This window comes from Anopheles coluzzii, chromosome 2 (assembly GCF_943734685.1).
Source record: "Anopheles coluzzii chromosome 2, AcolN3, whole genome shotgun sequence".
Taxonomy (NCBI): domain Eukaryota; kingdom Metazoa; phylum Arthropoda; class Insecta; order Diptera; family Culicidae; genus Anopheles; species Anopheles coluzzii.
The window spans coordinates 1,792,080-1,805,733 of NC_064670.1; the positions used below are offsets into that span (position 1 = coordinate 1,792,080).

General features: G+C 46.7%; 1 protein-coding gene across 6 annotated transcripts in view; it reads left to right on the top strand.

The window, feature by feature from the left end:
• The window catches only part of LOC120948577 (ras-specific guanine nucleotide-releasing factor 2-like), a 44,001-nt gene that overhangs the window by 13,210 nt on the left and 17,137 nt on the right, over positions 1-13,654 (top strand). For 3 of the 6 annotated variants that reach the window (XM_040365081.2, XM_040365085.2, XM_040365087.2), the window contains exons 14-21: positions 224-409; positions 7,837-7,857; positions 9,415-9,769; positions 9,873-9,970; positions 10,057-10,176; positions 10,252-10,414; positions 12,914-13,111; positions 13,201-13,650. In XM_040365081.2, coding sequence (XP_040221015.2) covers positions 224-409; positions 7,837-7,857; positions 9,415-9,769; positions 9,873-9,970; positions 10,057-10,176; positions 10,252-10,414; positions 12,914-13,111; positions 13,201-13,389 — 1,330 coding nt within the window. In that variant the 3' untranslated portion in view covers positions 13,390-13,650. The remainder of the gene's footprint in view (positions 1-223; positions 410-7,836; positions 7,858-9,414; positions 9,770-9,872; positions 9,971-10,056; positions 10,177-10,251; positions 10,415-12,913; positions 13,112-13,200; positions 13,651-13,654) is intronic. The other 3 variants (XM_040365082.2, XM_040365088.2, XM_040365089.2) reach the window with 3 other exon arrangements.

Consider the following 13,654-nt stretch of genomic DNA (forward strand, 5'->3'; position numbering starts at 1 on the left):
ATACAATCACAGATTTTGCAGTTCCCAAGCATCCTGTATAATACATCTCCAGTTAATGATATTGCCTACTGTTAGCGATAGTGATTACACCTGCTTGTAAACCACCATATTAATCGGCAATTAACTTGCTTACACCACTTCCCAACACACCCACCCCTCACCCCTATTTTGTCTTTTTTTGTTCCTTTTTTCTATCTCGTTTCTCTTCACCGTTCATTCTCAGCACGCGCCGATTTTCCGAAAGTGACGACGATATGGCCACGTCCATCTTCACCACACCGCGTGGATCGCTTGGCGGTGTATCGCTGAACACCATTTCGTCCCGAGCTTCCATGCAGCACGATCCTGTTCCGCACTGCTCCAGCAAAGTAGGCGTAGTAATCACTTCCTACCGCCAGTCGCAACGCAGGTAAACGCAGTCGCTCCCTCACACCTCCAGCCTCACAGCCCCTTGGCATCTACCCTTTCACGAGTGTAATTCCCCTCTCACGAAATACCACTCCCCACTCCCCCGGTTCACTCAGAAGCTGTACTAGTTTATCTAACGCACGTGCTCGCGTCCTGTCAAACAGACTCGCTTGAGTCTTTCGCCGCCTACGGTCTATGATAACTGCGGCGATTCACGATTCAAAACAAAGATTTTCCTACTCCTACTTTCAATCAGCAACATGCCAAGGATCAGACCACTTTGCATACTGTTGTGTTTAACTGTTTTTTTTTAATTGTTTGGTCATGGCATTACTAAGGATGTTTTTTTTTATGACTTCTGCTGATTAATTCAGGCTGATCCTTCTTTTGTTCTCTGTTTGTTACTGTTCGAGTATGAACTGTTCTCTCTCTCTATCTTTCTGTCTCTCTCTCTCTCTCTCTCTTTATATAAAACTCTCTCCCGCTCTCCTCTCAAAAACAGGTTTATTTTTCCTTTTTTCGCCGTCTCTTAAACGTTCTCTTTAAGCCTGCTATCCTGGTTTATTTCTACTGTCTTTATTCTCTGCCGACTTATGTTACCCGTGAACGATTGTTTGAATGGTTTATTTGGTTGGGAGTTATTTGTGTATTTCCAATTGGTTCCTCATTTTTGGTTACATTTTTTGTTAAATTTCAAGCAATTATTGCGAGCGGCTAAAAAAATACAGCTGAACATTTTCACTGCGCGTTCAAAGATTGAGCATTAGGATAAGAGTGCTAAAAAAAACTTGCTTCGCTTCGCTTCGAAGAGGAAACATGAAACGAATCCTTTTCTCGCTACTTTGGGAGGAGAAAAAAACTGAAGTATCCTTGAGAAAGATAAACCTCAGAGAAAGATAAATCTTATTAATAGCCTAATTACACCGCGTTTGTTTGCATCGATACAATTCGAATCCCTTTCGGAAAGGCATCGTATTGATAGCTCCTTAAAACGAACCGTTAAAATCGGTGTAAAAGCAAAATTAAAACTGTTTTTTTTCGACTCCCTTTCGGTTCGATATTGAAGTCAAACAATCAATATCAACATCATAAATAAAACGGTCCATTTCAATGAATTTCGTTTGATAGCTTTCGAAAGCGATGTTTCCAAGGATTATGGTGGTTTTTTTTTAATTAAACCGCAATCGCTTGAAATTAAATTCTAGCACTAGTAGGAGCTTTAACTAATGCCCTGCTGCTGGGCTCGAGCTAAGTGAACCGGCTGTCTCGTGCAAGACAATCGGATTAAGGCCAACGTAACTAATCACGACAATTGTCATACTCCGGACCGGTCTCGTTTCCCATCCGCTTGGCAAAAGTACACGAGTTTAATCTTGAAATATGTCAGTAAGGATGTTCCGGCTGCGTGCCTTTACTACACGCCTCGGTCCACACTCGCTCCGCTTCGGAGGCATTAACGTCGACAGTCAAATCAAGCTACTGAACATGTCGAAGCAGCAGCAGCAGCAGCATGTGCCTGCCCCGTTCGCCAATCCGTGTGTCCTTGTGGGATTGTGTATTAAATTCTAAAGTGAGAAGACAATCGGATCTGACATGTTTTCACACAAGCAAACGGCGGCACTGCCAGTGCAGTAGTTTGATAAAGATAGCAAAAAAGACCAAACAAAGTTGCTGGATTACGACCGAACGACCGGCTCTCGTGTATATGTATGCAAACACATGCTCTCGGATGTGTTTTATGCCGTGTGGATGCCGAGAGGTGCCGTGAGGGAGTTGAATTTTCTTCGTCCAAACAAGCAGGCAAGGAACGGCCACCATCAGCAAAAACAACTGCCAAGAACAGTAGCAGCAGCAGCAGCGACGGCCGAAAGAACAATCTCTTGGGAAGGAGTGGGAACCTTTACACAATTGTACGGTTGCATTTTGTGCGTGTGTTTGTATGTGTGTGTGTGTGTGTTTGTACTCGTTGTGAACATTGTTTACGTAGTCCTGTTTCCGACAATTTATGATTTATTGCATCTTATCCACACGAAGATGTTAAACATGCTACGCTAGGTTATCGCATGACCCCGCCAGCAGATAGAGAGACCGAAAGCCGCTGGGAATGCGAGTGGAAAAAAAGAACCTAACGAGCATGCCAAAACAGGAACAAAAAGAAGAATAAGAAAAAAACGTGCTCATCTACCATGTTTGCCAAGCGAAGAGCGCAACACTCTTCGCAACGGCGTTTGGTTGCACGTCTGGTGGGAAATATTTACCTAAGTGGATTTCTTGTTGGTCGAATCCGCTTTATCGGATCGCGGCGGACGTCCAACTTGAAAGAAACATATTCAATCGAGTACATTGGATGCAAATGTATGGTTCATAGATACTGGCTTCTTTTGAGTTAGAAGCATGAAGTTATAAAAAAAAGGTAGAAAACAAATTCGATAGCACTTGATATTGAGTAAAGTCGTTTGCTCAAGATGAACATGATAAAAGATTATTGTATTTTTTTTTGCTAGTGCTCGGTACCATTTGCCTCCACGTTCTCAGAACAAAATCTCTTGTTAAGATGCTAAAACAAAAAGAAATCGTCCTATCGAGAGAAGAGTTACCGTCACGTTCGGACTCGTCGCATCCTTCCAATAGTTCTTAATAATCCCAGCATGCAAACAGCGATCCCGCTGTTCCGATTCCCGCTGTCTTGGGGCTACGGAAACGGTGGGTAATAAAACGAAGATACAGCAAATCATAAACTGAACGGTAGCAAAGTATGAGCGGAGTCTACTTTTTTTATTGCAATACAATTCGTAAAGCATTTTTTCTTAACTTTGGACGTTTGCCTTAGACAGGAGCGTCGCTAAGACAGTTGTTGTGTGCCGTTTACAACCCGCAACTCCTCAAATCTCTGCTGCCGACGATTTATACAAAATGGAAACATGCACACCAGACTATTGGAGCAAATGAAGAAAAGATTCAAAACCGAACGATAAGAGGATAATGTTCACTCTGCTTCTTCACTCCACTCCAACGGAGCTGCAGCTAGCTGTCTCGGGAACCAAGAATGGCACGGAGGAAGCTTCACGGATTTCTTCTGCTAGTTGCTAGTTTTGCTGCCATTTTCTTTCCAAGCTCCGGTCGGAGTTCCGGTGAGCCTTATGGTTTACCGCAAGACACTCGGCGTCCGCAGACATACATAGCGGGACGTAATGTGCGGTAGGACGGGACGTACAGATGGGGGCCATCGTTTTGGTACAAGATTTATAGCAATTGGAACGATGAAAACGTATTTTGCAACATAAATCTTGTTTCCCCATCGAAATACAGTCGTCCTGTGCTCACATGCGTGTAGGTTTCGAGCGCTTGCTTAAAGAGGCGGCCAATCGCTGACTAACGGAAAACGGAGAAGGGACGTCCTCGGGCTGAAGGGTTGGTGTGTGTGTAAGTCATTGAGAGTGAAAACAAGGGCAAGTGCAGTGGCAGCCGGGCCACTCAGTGACTCGAGAAGCAACGAAGCAGCAGCGGACACTATCGGAGATTGATGAAGATTTAGAGCTAATGTATTTCCAAGGGTGATGTATGAACTTCCGTTACTGTTTAGTCGGCCCCGACAGCAACCCGTTCAGGGCTCGGAACAAATTGTGGCCCCGGAGCCCCTTACAGAAGCGGAAGGGCAAGGCATTGTAAAGCCATACCGAGATGGTTGAATAGGATTTTGTACTGGAAACTGTTTGGGGGGAGGGACGATTGTTAGCGAGTTAGTTGGTAGATTGTAGGTGTAGAGCAGAATTTACATGAACGCTGTGATTTGTAGCAATTATTTACAGTTTTCTTTAAATAGAATCTGAGCTTAGGTCACTGTGGCAGGGAAGTAATTGAAACTATGTAGAGCGTTTTACACACAATAGCGCTTCAAAGCGAATAGCCCTTTAGCTCCAATCTAATCTAATGCTCAATCTTTGCTATGCGTATTTCAAACATGTGCTGTGTTTTGTTTCCATTCTCTTCTTTATATCTATCTCTCTCTCCTTCTCTTACTCCGTCTGTCTTGGGGTTTGTCTTATTTCTCATCTATCTTACCTAATCTCGTTCAACTGCTACTCCAACTCATCCGAACTTTAATAAAACAAACGAAAAAACAACAACAAACAATCCTCTAAAAAATTAGTACTCTGCTCAACCTGTGTTTGTGTGTTTAAATGCCATGTTTTACTTCTTAAGTTAATTGTTACGAACCGTTTACTTGTTGTTTCTTGTTCTCTTACACTATGTTTCTCTTTTCTTGCTCTCTTTCTCTTTTCTCTCTAAATGTATTGCTCTCACTTGCTCTGATACCGTGTGTGATCGTGTTGATGGATGTTTATATTTACGTCTGTTCTCTTGTGTGCATTCTGTACAACTGTAATCAAAAACCCAATCAATTGTGTGAATCTGCAACAACAAAACCAACAACAAAAACGACTCATCAAATTCCATCCAATGATCATCGACGTATGAAATCTATGTAAAAAAACCAACAAACACACACACATATCAAAATTACATAATAACACACGAAAAAACAACAATCCACCCTCACTGTGCGCGCCACATGTTGCCCACCTACTAAAACAAATCGCCTTCACGGACGCATAAAACACAACCCAAAAACACACCACCCACTTCCTCGGGAACTCATTTACCTTACCCGCTTTGGTCCGTTTTATGTTGCTGGCTCGATACAAATTTGCCCCAATAACATTCTTATCACTTCCCAATCTATCACTCCACGCTACATTTGCACAAATCCTCACGCTTTCCCGGACCAAATCGTGTTGCAATGGCTGTATTTGTGGAAAAACATTGAAACAAAAACAAACAAAAATCCACCTCCCTCAACCCAATACGCTGGTCCATCAATCTTTCGGTTGATCTCCGGTTGCTCTCTTGTTGCTCGGTTGCTCCTGTTGTGACAAACTAAATCGTGGGGACTGTATTTTTATTTACCCTGATCTACTTCACATCACCCACATCCTGCAACCTACCTCCTTCCCCCTTCCGGCACATCATGGCGTGGCGGATCGTCATTGTCTGGATTCACATCGGGACAAACTTTGCCTTCCTTACCTCGATGCCTTCGCAAAACCCTTAAACGCTCTCGCTATCTATCTGTCTTATTACTATCTGTCTATCTGTTTCGCTGTCTGGCTGTGCGTGTCTCGCTGTGCGTGTGTGTGTGTCTATCTGTGTGTGTGTGTGATTGTGGCTCTATGTGGGCTGGTGTCTGTCTGTCGTCGAATGCCTGTTTGACGTCGTCCGTCTAACAAAACTATGGCTGAACCTCTGTGGCTCTGCTCGTGGTTTTGATTGATCGTGATGTATGAACCGTGCTGTATCTGTCCGTTTATTTCTTTCGTTCTCTCGGCTGGCCGGCCCTTCTGGATGCTTTTATGGCAACTATTCAACCATAATCCGCCCCTGTATCGTATGCTTTTTCTTTCTTATTGGAAAACTCCGTCAAATGAATCACCGTTGAAACACGGTCGGTTGTTCAACTTGAACGTTAATGTTGTCTCTCATTCGGTCATAAAACGCAATGCAAAATCAAATACGTTTTTCCTCGCAATTGCAACATTTCGCTCCACTGCTTCACGCTGCACACAACTAAAAAAAATAATTAAATTGATATTTGATTGATCGCTGGTATCGTAATACGGATACGCTTCATCGATAACGCTTTTTTCCACCCTTTAAAACACTTGCGAGCACCGGTTTTTCATTTACTAAAACCACCCGGCGATCCACTTCAAATTTCCAATCCACTTTCGGTACGGTTTTCGCTTTCGGTTTGCCCCTGCCGGATGGATGATAACCGGGGTTGTGATTTCGGGCTGGGCGTCGGTGGTTTTTTGTTTTTTGTTACTGCAAATTTTCTTTGCTTTATTTCTTCATAAAAAACACACTTCACGCTTTCATAAAACAAATTTGTACGCACGGGTAAACCTTTTTCCTGCATTGGATCGTTCGGGGTTTCCGCAATTCGCGCGGGTTTTGATGGTTTGCAAACCATCGCAATGATTACATGATGCCATAAAACGAATTACGCTTGGTGCTTGGTTCGCGCGGCATGTGACATTCGTTGTTGCGTTGCGGCCAAATGCAATCTGAAAAAATGCACACACGCACCACCACGCAACAAAACAAACATCCCATCCCAAATGCGGCCATTCGTTTAATAACGATGGTCAAAAATCCATCCACCTGTTTGCGGATCGGACTCGATTATTGGACCATCGGAATCGGATGATGGTGGTTGGTGGTTGTTTTTTGTTTTTTATTTCCCCCGTAACAAATGCACTGTAATGTGAAAAATGATTCTCCTTATGCGTACATTGCACCGTTCTCTATACGTCCGAACGAAACGTTCCGTTCCATTCCATCTTCGCTGGAAAACGGTATTAAAACACCTTTTTCGAACAATGCCGCCTTGGTGTGATGACCCCGATCCGACAAATCTTGCGTCCTTCTGGCGGATTCCTGCGGATTTGTGCCTCTATGCTCTCTACGTTTTTTTTTGGTATGGTGTGTGCCTTCTGTCAACGGTATGGCCCTTTTTGCCCTTTGAACGATCTGGAATGTCGGGTTTTATTGTCGTCCGTGTAACTGACCGTCCCCTCACTTCGGCTGGTTATCTGCTGACCCCCCCCCCCCCCCCCCCCGGTCGTCCCGATACGCCCCTTCTTGCTTTGCGATGGCGATAACTCATTCGTAACAAACCCCCAAATGACCCACACTAATATGCAACATGCACACACACACATACACACTCACGCTGCGTGTACACTCCTGCCCGGTCACATTTCGGATACCATAAAATGGCCACCGGGATTCTGCTGGCCGGTTTTGGTTCGTACTCACTCGTTTTCATCTTATCGTGCACACCTGGCACTATGGGAAATGGTCTGGCCCTTGCGTGTGTGTGTGTTTGTGTGTGGGATGGTGCCTTTTATTCATCTCAACGCAATGGCCACCCCACTCGCACCATCCTTATTCGGGGTACAACAAAAAACATTCTTTCATTCCGTGTGTGTGATTCGGGTTTTATGGACGGATTTTGCTTCCTGCTTTTGGTATGGGAAATTCTCGTACCGACTATTCGTGTACTACCCGCCCTTATCAACTTCGCATTCGTTGTCCTGGCCCCCTTGCGCTACATTCCACATATTGGTCGTTGGCCGCCGGTGCCGCTGAATGGGTTCGGTTTTATTATCAATTTTCCAAACGATGAAATTGATGACGTCCAATTGAAACCGGGGAATAATAACCGTGGTCCTGCTCCCGGATCGGTTGCACCGTTTCGAACTTTTTTGTTTTTCTTTTTTTTCCCTGCTCGATGGTCCTTATTCCTCATCCTCTGATAAATTTGATCGCACTTCGTTGGGTTTGCAATGTTTGGCATACTCACAGTATGGGACCGGACCCGCTATGGTAAGTTCCGGCTGGGGCTACCGTTTTCCCCCTTCCCTTTTACTTGGACGAGCCCATGGATTGATCGGTTCGAATGTGGAAAATTTGCTTAAAGTATCATCACTCGACTGGAAACAATGGAGTGAAGTGAAGTTCCTCCTACTGCTGTTTCTGCTTGTTGAATGACTTTACGGACGCAGGTGGTGGCTCACCCCATCCCTAACTATTGTTTCACAGGGTGGGAGATTTTATGAGGCTAGATCATGATGATGATGATAACGCAAAGTTATTAATACCCCCGTTTTCCGAGAACTACTCTGCCCTGATCAATTATGTTTTGCGCGTCGTTTGCACTCCTACAATAACCACGGAGAAGAACGGATTTAGATCATTTGAACTTTATGCAAATCAGAGCTCTCAGACTGTTCCTGCTGAGCTTCAGAAACTGCGCAGAGATTCGGCAATTAATATATAATCGAGACACTAATTGAACAGAAAAGATCAAATTTCAAATTACCATTTACCCTCGGCGAAATGAGTCGTTCTTCTGGTCGTCGTTACGCGAAGGCTTGAAGGTTTGAAGTGAAAGTTTACGGAGATAAATAATGCATGTATCTCAAGACGACGGGCACTCCGTGGCACTCCGAGGACCCCCCGAGAGGACAGCGAACCTGCCCAACCTGTAGGTTCTCTGTGTGTGTGCGTGTGTTGCGGTTGTGGTGTTATAACAAGCTCGACCGAGATGTTTTATTTACAGGCCTGTTTGGTCCTGGGCCATGCGGGAACTGCTCTGCGGAGGTGGGGAAAGCAATTTCCAAGGAATCCCCCTACTGACACGAATAGTAATGAAGCAGGTGCGTGTGGAGGTGTCAGCGACAGAATCCAGATACTGGGTCTGGGCCGCGATACAGCGAACGCTTGTGCAGCAGGGATGATTTATATCCGCCCCGTGCGCGTTGGTGTTGATGCTTTCGCGCGTAATCACCTGTGAGAATAAATCAACCTTTCGCCGTTCCCACTAGGGAGACCACAGGGAGGAAACACTCGCTTTTATGCTTCCGAGAAACGGGCGAGCAATCTCGTGAATGTAACTTTAATAGCTCGTGGCTGGGTTCTACGAACATTTCCAAGGAAAATTAGTTTTTGTGTTGGTTGGTGGAGAAATTGGAGCACTCGCGACTTTCCCGTCCCAAGGCGTAAAATGTTCCCAACTTGCAAGTTTCCGTTGACCATGGCTCTCAATCAATCCGGTCATTACGCCTCTTGCACTTGACCATCGTTTGTTCCGTGTGCCCTGCAATGCAATGCCCATTCATCCGCTTTCCCACTGTGTTCATCTGTTTTAACCTGTACACCATTCATCGTCATCTCTGTATCACACATCCATCTGCTATTGCTATCTGCTACACATCTGTATCACACATCACGCGAATAATGTAAACTAAAACGAAAACAAACCTAAACTTTCACCTAAACCTTGGCGCGACGGAAAACCCCCCTATGACCTAACCCCCTCGAAAAACCTCGCCGCCCACCCCCACCACCCCGCCCACCCAATCTCATTGTAACCCCGTACAGGAGTAGCACATCGACGGCAGCGGCGGCATTCGCGATCGCTACCTCAGCCTCCAGCAATCCCCGGGATGAGCCCCCCGAGGTGGAGGCTAGGAACCGAAAGGAATCCGTCGTCAGCTCGCCGGCCACGATGCGAGTGCTGAACGTGCTGCGACACTGGGTGTCGAAGCACTTCCAGGACTTTGAGCAGGATGCAGCTCTGCGCAGTCAGACGATAGCCTTCCTGGACGACATCACCTGCAGTCCGAACCTATTGCCCACTGAGCATCGAGCTGCATCGCAACTGCTGCGACTACTCTGCCGCGACGACATCGACAGCGGGAAGCTAATGCTCGAGATACTGCTTACACCACCGCAGGTACGGACGGGGAGGGGGAGAGGGGAGTGGGGGGGAGAATTTGGTCCTTTAGGCGTCATATGATAATGAGCAATTTTGTTCCCACACACAAACGCACGTGAAGACTCCGAGCAAAGAAAGCATCGAGACACTGTCGGCGCTGGAGATTGCGGAACAGATGACGTATTTGGATCACCAGATATTCCTAGCCATACGTAGCGAGTAAGTACGATCAGGGTGTGCCACTGTCCGAGCCTGCTGGAAAGCTAATTGTGTGTGTGTCTCTATCGCCCGCGGCACCGTAACAGAGAGTTTCTCGGTCAGGCCTGGATGAAATCGGACAAAAAGTCGCGTGCGGAACATATCATTCTTATGACGAAACGTTTCAACGATGGCTCACGATTAGTTTGCTCGGAAATAGTGTCAAGGTACGTCGGTTTTGTGGGGAAACGGGGTAAGTGTTTTTTTCCTAACCATTGTTTCCCCTTTCCCTCCCCCTTCAGGAGCAACATGGCAGCGCGGGTAGCGGCCATCGAGAAGTGGACAGCTGTGGCGGACATTTGCCGCTGCTTGCATAACTTTAACGGGGTGCTGCAGATCTGTGCCGCCTTCACGAATGCGGCCGTCTATCGACTGAAAAAGACCTGGGACAAAGTACCTAGAACAGTAAGTACAAGGATCGATGGTGCGAATGGGGCAGCATGGGGCTGTTGCTTCCTTTCCAAGAGAATTCATTCATCCAGCAGCAATAGCAAGATGGTACACAGAAGCCATCAAACCTTCAAGATCCATGCTTTCCCGACAACCCCAACCAATGGGACTGTAGTATTCATCTTCCAAGAGTGTGTGTGTGTGTGTTTGTTGCCGTTCGTTCGCTCGTCCAAGAGATACCAGGATGTGGATTATATGTACGAGCGCTTTCGCAAAACAAATCAACACAACAACATACTATACACCGCACGTCCTGTTCCGAGCACGCTCCCTACGGACGGCTGGTGGCGTCCGGAGTCGGGGACGGGGAAAAGGGAGCGGACCTGTTCTGGGCGGACCATCTGTTCGCACATATTTTCTCCGTGCAATTTTTCTAGCATATATCATCATTTTTCTCAACTTCATCGGTGTGAAAAGTTGTCGGTGTGGTTTGGGAAGTCGAGTCGAACTTTCCAACACACGTACACACAGTGCGAAAGTGCTCGAAGGGAGGCGAATCCTTCTTTGCAACAAACAACGCTGCCGCCCTCCCAGTGGAAGAACACACGGAACACGGATCTCATCTCGCCAAAATGGGTGTTTGCCATTCTCGCTCGCCGCGGCATGTATTGCGGCATGGGCACGCAGGTGATGCCGGTGCGCAGGGAAAAGCGTGCGTACATGTGTATGTTTACATGTGAAACTGTTTTTCCTGCCGCTGGAGAATTACATTGTCGTTATTTCAATTAGCGTAAGCACAACACCACGACGCGCTGTATGTTGGGCGGGTTCTGGTTCCCCCTGGAGGAATTTCATTGCTCGGCTTGCTAGCGGTACAAAAGAGTTTTCCGAGGCGCTGAAATGTTTAACAGTTTCTTCTTTGCGTAAGAATAAAATAAGTTGACTTTCCATTAAACATTACAAATACAAAATCAGTCGCCGGCCATGTGTGTGTGGCAGGGGGGTGTTGGGGTGCGGGGACAGCAACATGTAGCAGCAGTTCTGCAAAAGTGAATGTTAGAACTGGGACAACCCGGAGCTGTGAATTATTTATCCAACCTCGGCGAGGAAGTTAAATTGCTTTGTAAGTTTGGTTGTCTAATCCTGCAGCAAAAGGAAACAAAGTTCCGAAGCATTCCGGGTGCCGTTTTATTGTTCTTGGGAAAATGCTTTGCCTGTGGTTTAATAACTCGTATGAAGTGCGACGCGTGCATGTGTACGGGATTCCCTTCCATTGTTCAAACCGGCGTTCGTACATGAGTAGAAATCCAAACAAGCATGAAAATGCCATTTCCCGCTCTAAGCTAAAGCGAAAGAAAGTTTTCCAATTGTAATTTATTATCTTCCAATGGCAACCAAATTGACCTCGGGCCGCCCGTCGCCAAACCGTCTCTGTTTCGGGCCACGGGCCACTCGGTCCAAGCATTTCCCTTTTAAATGCGAATTATTTGCGAAACAATGAGTGTTACTTCTTATTTCATTGGGTTTTGCTCGTAACTCCATCTGCCTGCTCATAGCGTGGTGCGTCGTCATACTATCCTTGGCAACAACACCCTTTCCAATTGTGCTCGGTGCACCCGGTTTGGACCGATTCCAGAACTTGTTCGCTCTGTGCAGCTTCCAAACTAAACCTTCAGCTGCAGCTAGCCAACGTATTCGTTTGTGCTATTGTTCTATTTGTTTTTATTATGATGAACTTTGGCCAGCAGCAGCAGCCATGCAGCGGCGGAAATCGCTCGGCCCGCCCTCCCTTGCCGGAGGAAAGAGGGGGTAAAAGTTCAACCAAGTGGCCAATAAAAATCACCACACCCATGTTTATCGTACGCTCGCCCTGGGTTTACGATCCTGGGACGAGTCGGTGGCATCCGGGAACATCCCATTCGGTGTACACGCCAGCGACGTTTGTTTCGGTGTGTTTAATTTACACGACGACGCTGACGCTGAGCAAAAACGGAAGCCGGACGCGTCCGGTGGTCATAAAAATAAACATCCCAAGCCCGCTGCCCCGGGCAGCTTACCTTACCTATTTGGCCAATTTATTTGCAAACGAAGCGCTGGCGCTGTTTGCACTGGGCGTAATGAAATGATGGGCGCGCTTTACTTTTATCCCGCATTTCGATTGTTCTTTGGAAACTCTTCAACCACAAATGGCGGAACTTTCATTCGCCAAACCATTGCCGTGGCTTCGCGATTGACCTCCACGAAGGAGGTATGCCGCCGTACCGTATGGGTTAAGCCGGGGTTTATGGCCGCATTGTGTGGAAAATCTGTCCCGAAAACTGTCTCATTGTTTGCAAAGCCGCCGTATTTATCTAGCATGACACATTTCAGCTTCCGACCCGTTTGTGTACCAGTGCTACCACCAGGGCGCAATGATATGCATCTTGATAAAGCCGATCCCCCGGTCCGTTGTGCGTGTCCGGTCTGCTAATCGTATCCCCGTTTTTGTCTGTTCCCACCTCCTGCCACTGCCAGATCAAATCGACAATCACTAAACTGCAGGCCGTGGTGTGCTCGGATGGAAGGTTTCGTGTGATGCGCGAGGCACTGCACCGGTGCGATCCACCCTGCATTCCGTACCTGGGCATGTATCTGACCGACCTGTCCTTCATCGAGGAGGGCACGCCCGACTTTACACCGGATGGACTGCTCAACTTCTCCAAAATGCGTATGGTAAGTGCGTATGGACCTACTACTGTGACCGGGCCCGCCACCATCCCGCATCGCATCGCATCGAGTGACACACACGATTTCATTTGCAGGTTGCCCACGTTATACGTGAGATACGCCACTTCCAACAGACGCCGTACAAAATTGATCACATACCGAAAGTTACATCCTACCTCCTGGATACATCGTTGCTGCTGGACGACGACGAATTGTACCACAAATCATTGCAGATCGAACCGCGCAGCTCCCGTCTCAGTGCACCGAACACGGCGAACGTTTAATTCCAGCCGCACCCCACTCTCAGGTCGGCTCGCGTAGACGAGTTTGTAGCGCACTCGTTTTTTACCCCTCTCCGCTTCCATCACGTAAACTCGCTCAATTGACGCACTAATCCTTTATCCTGCCAGGCGGTTTTTTTTTCTAATGGAGCATGAAACATTCTTATGAAACGTAGCGACGAACGTGTGTAGTTATCTGCGAAGAAGGCAAATACTCTCTATTTTTGTGAACGAACGACAACAGACTGGCGGTTTTTGGCTTTGGTGA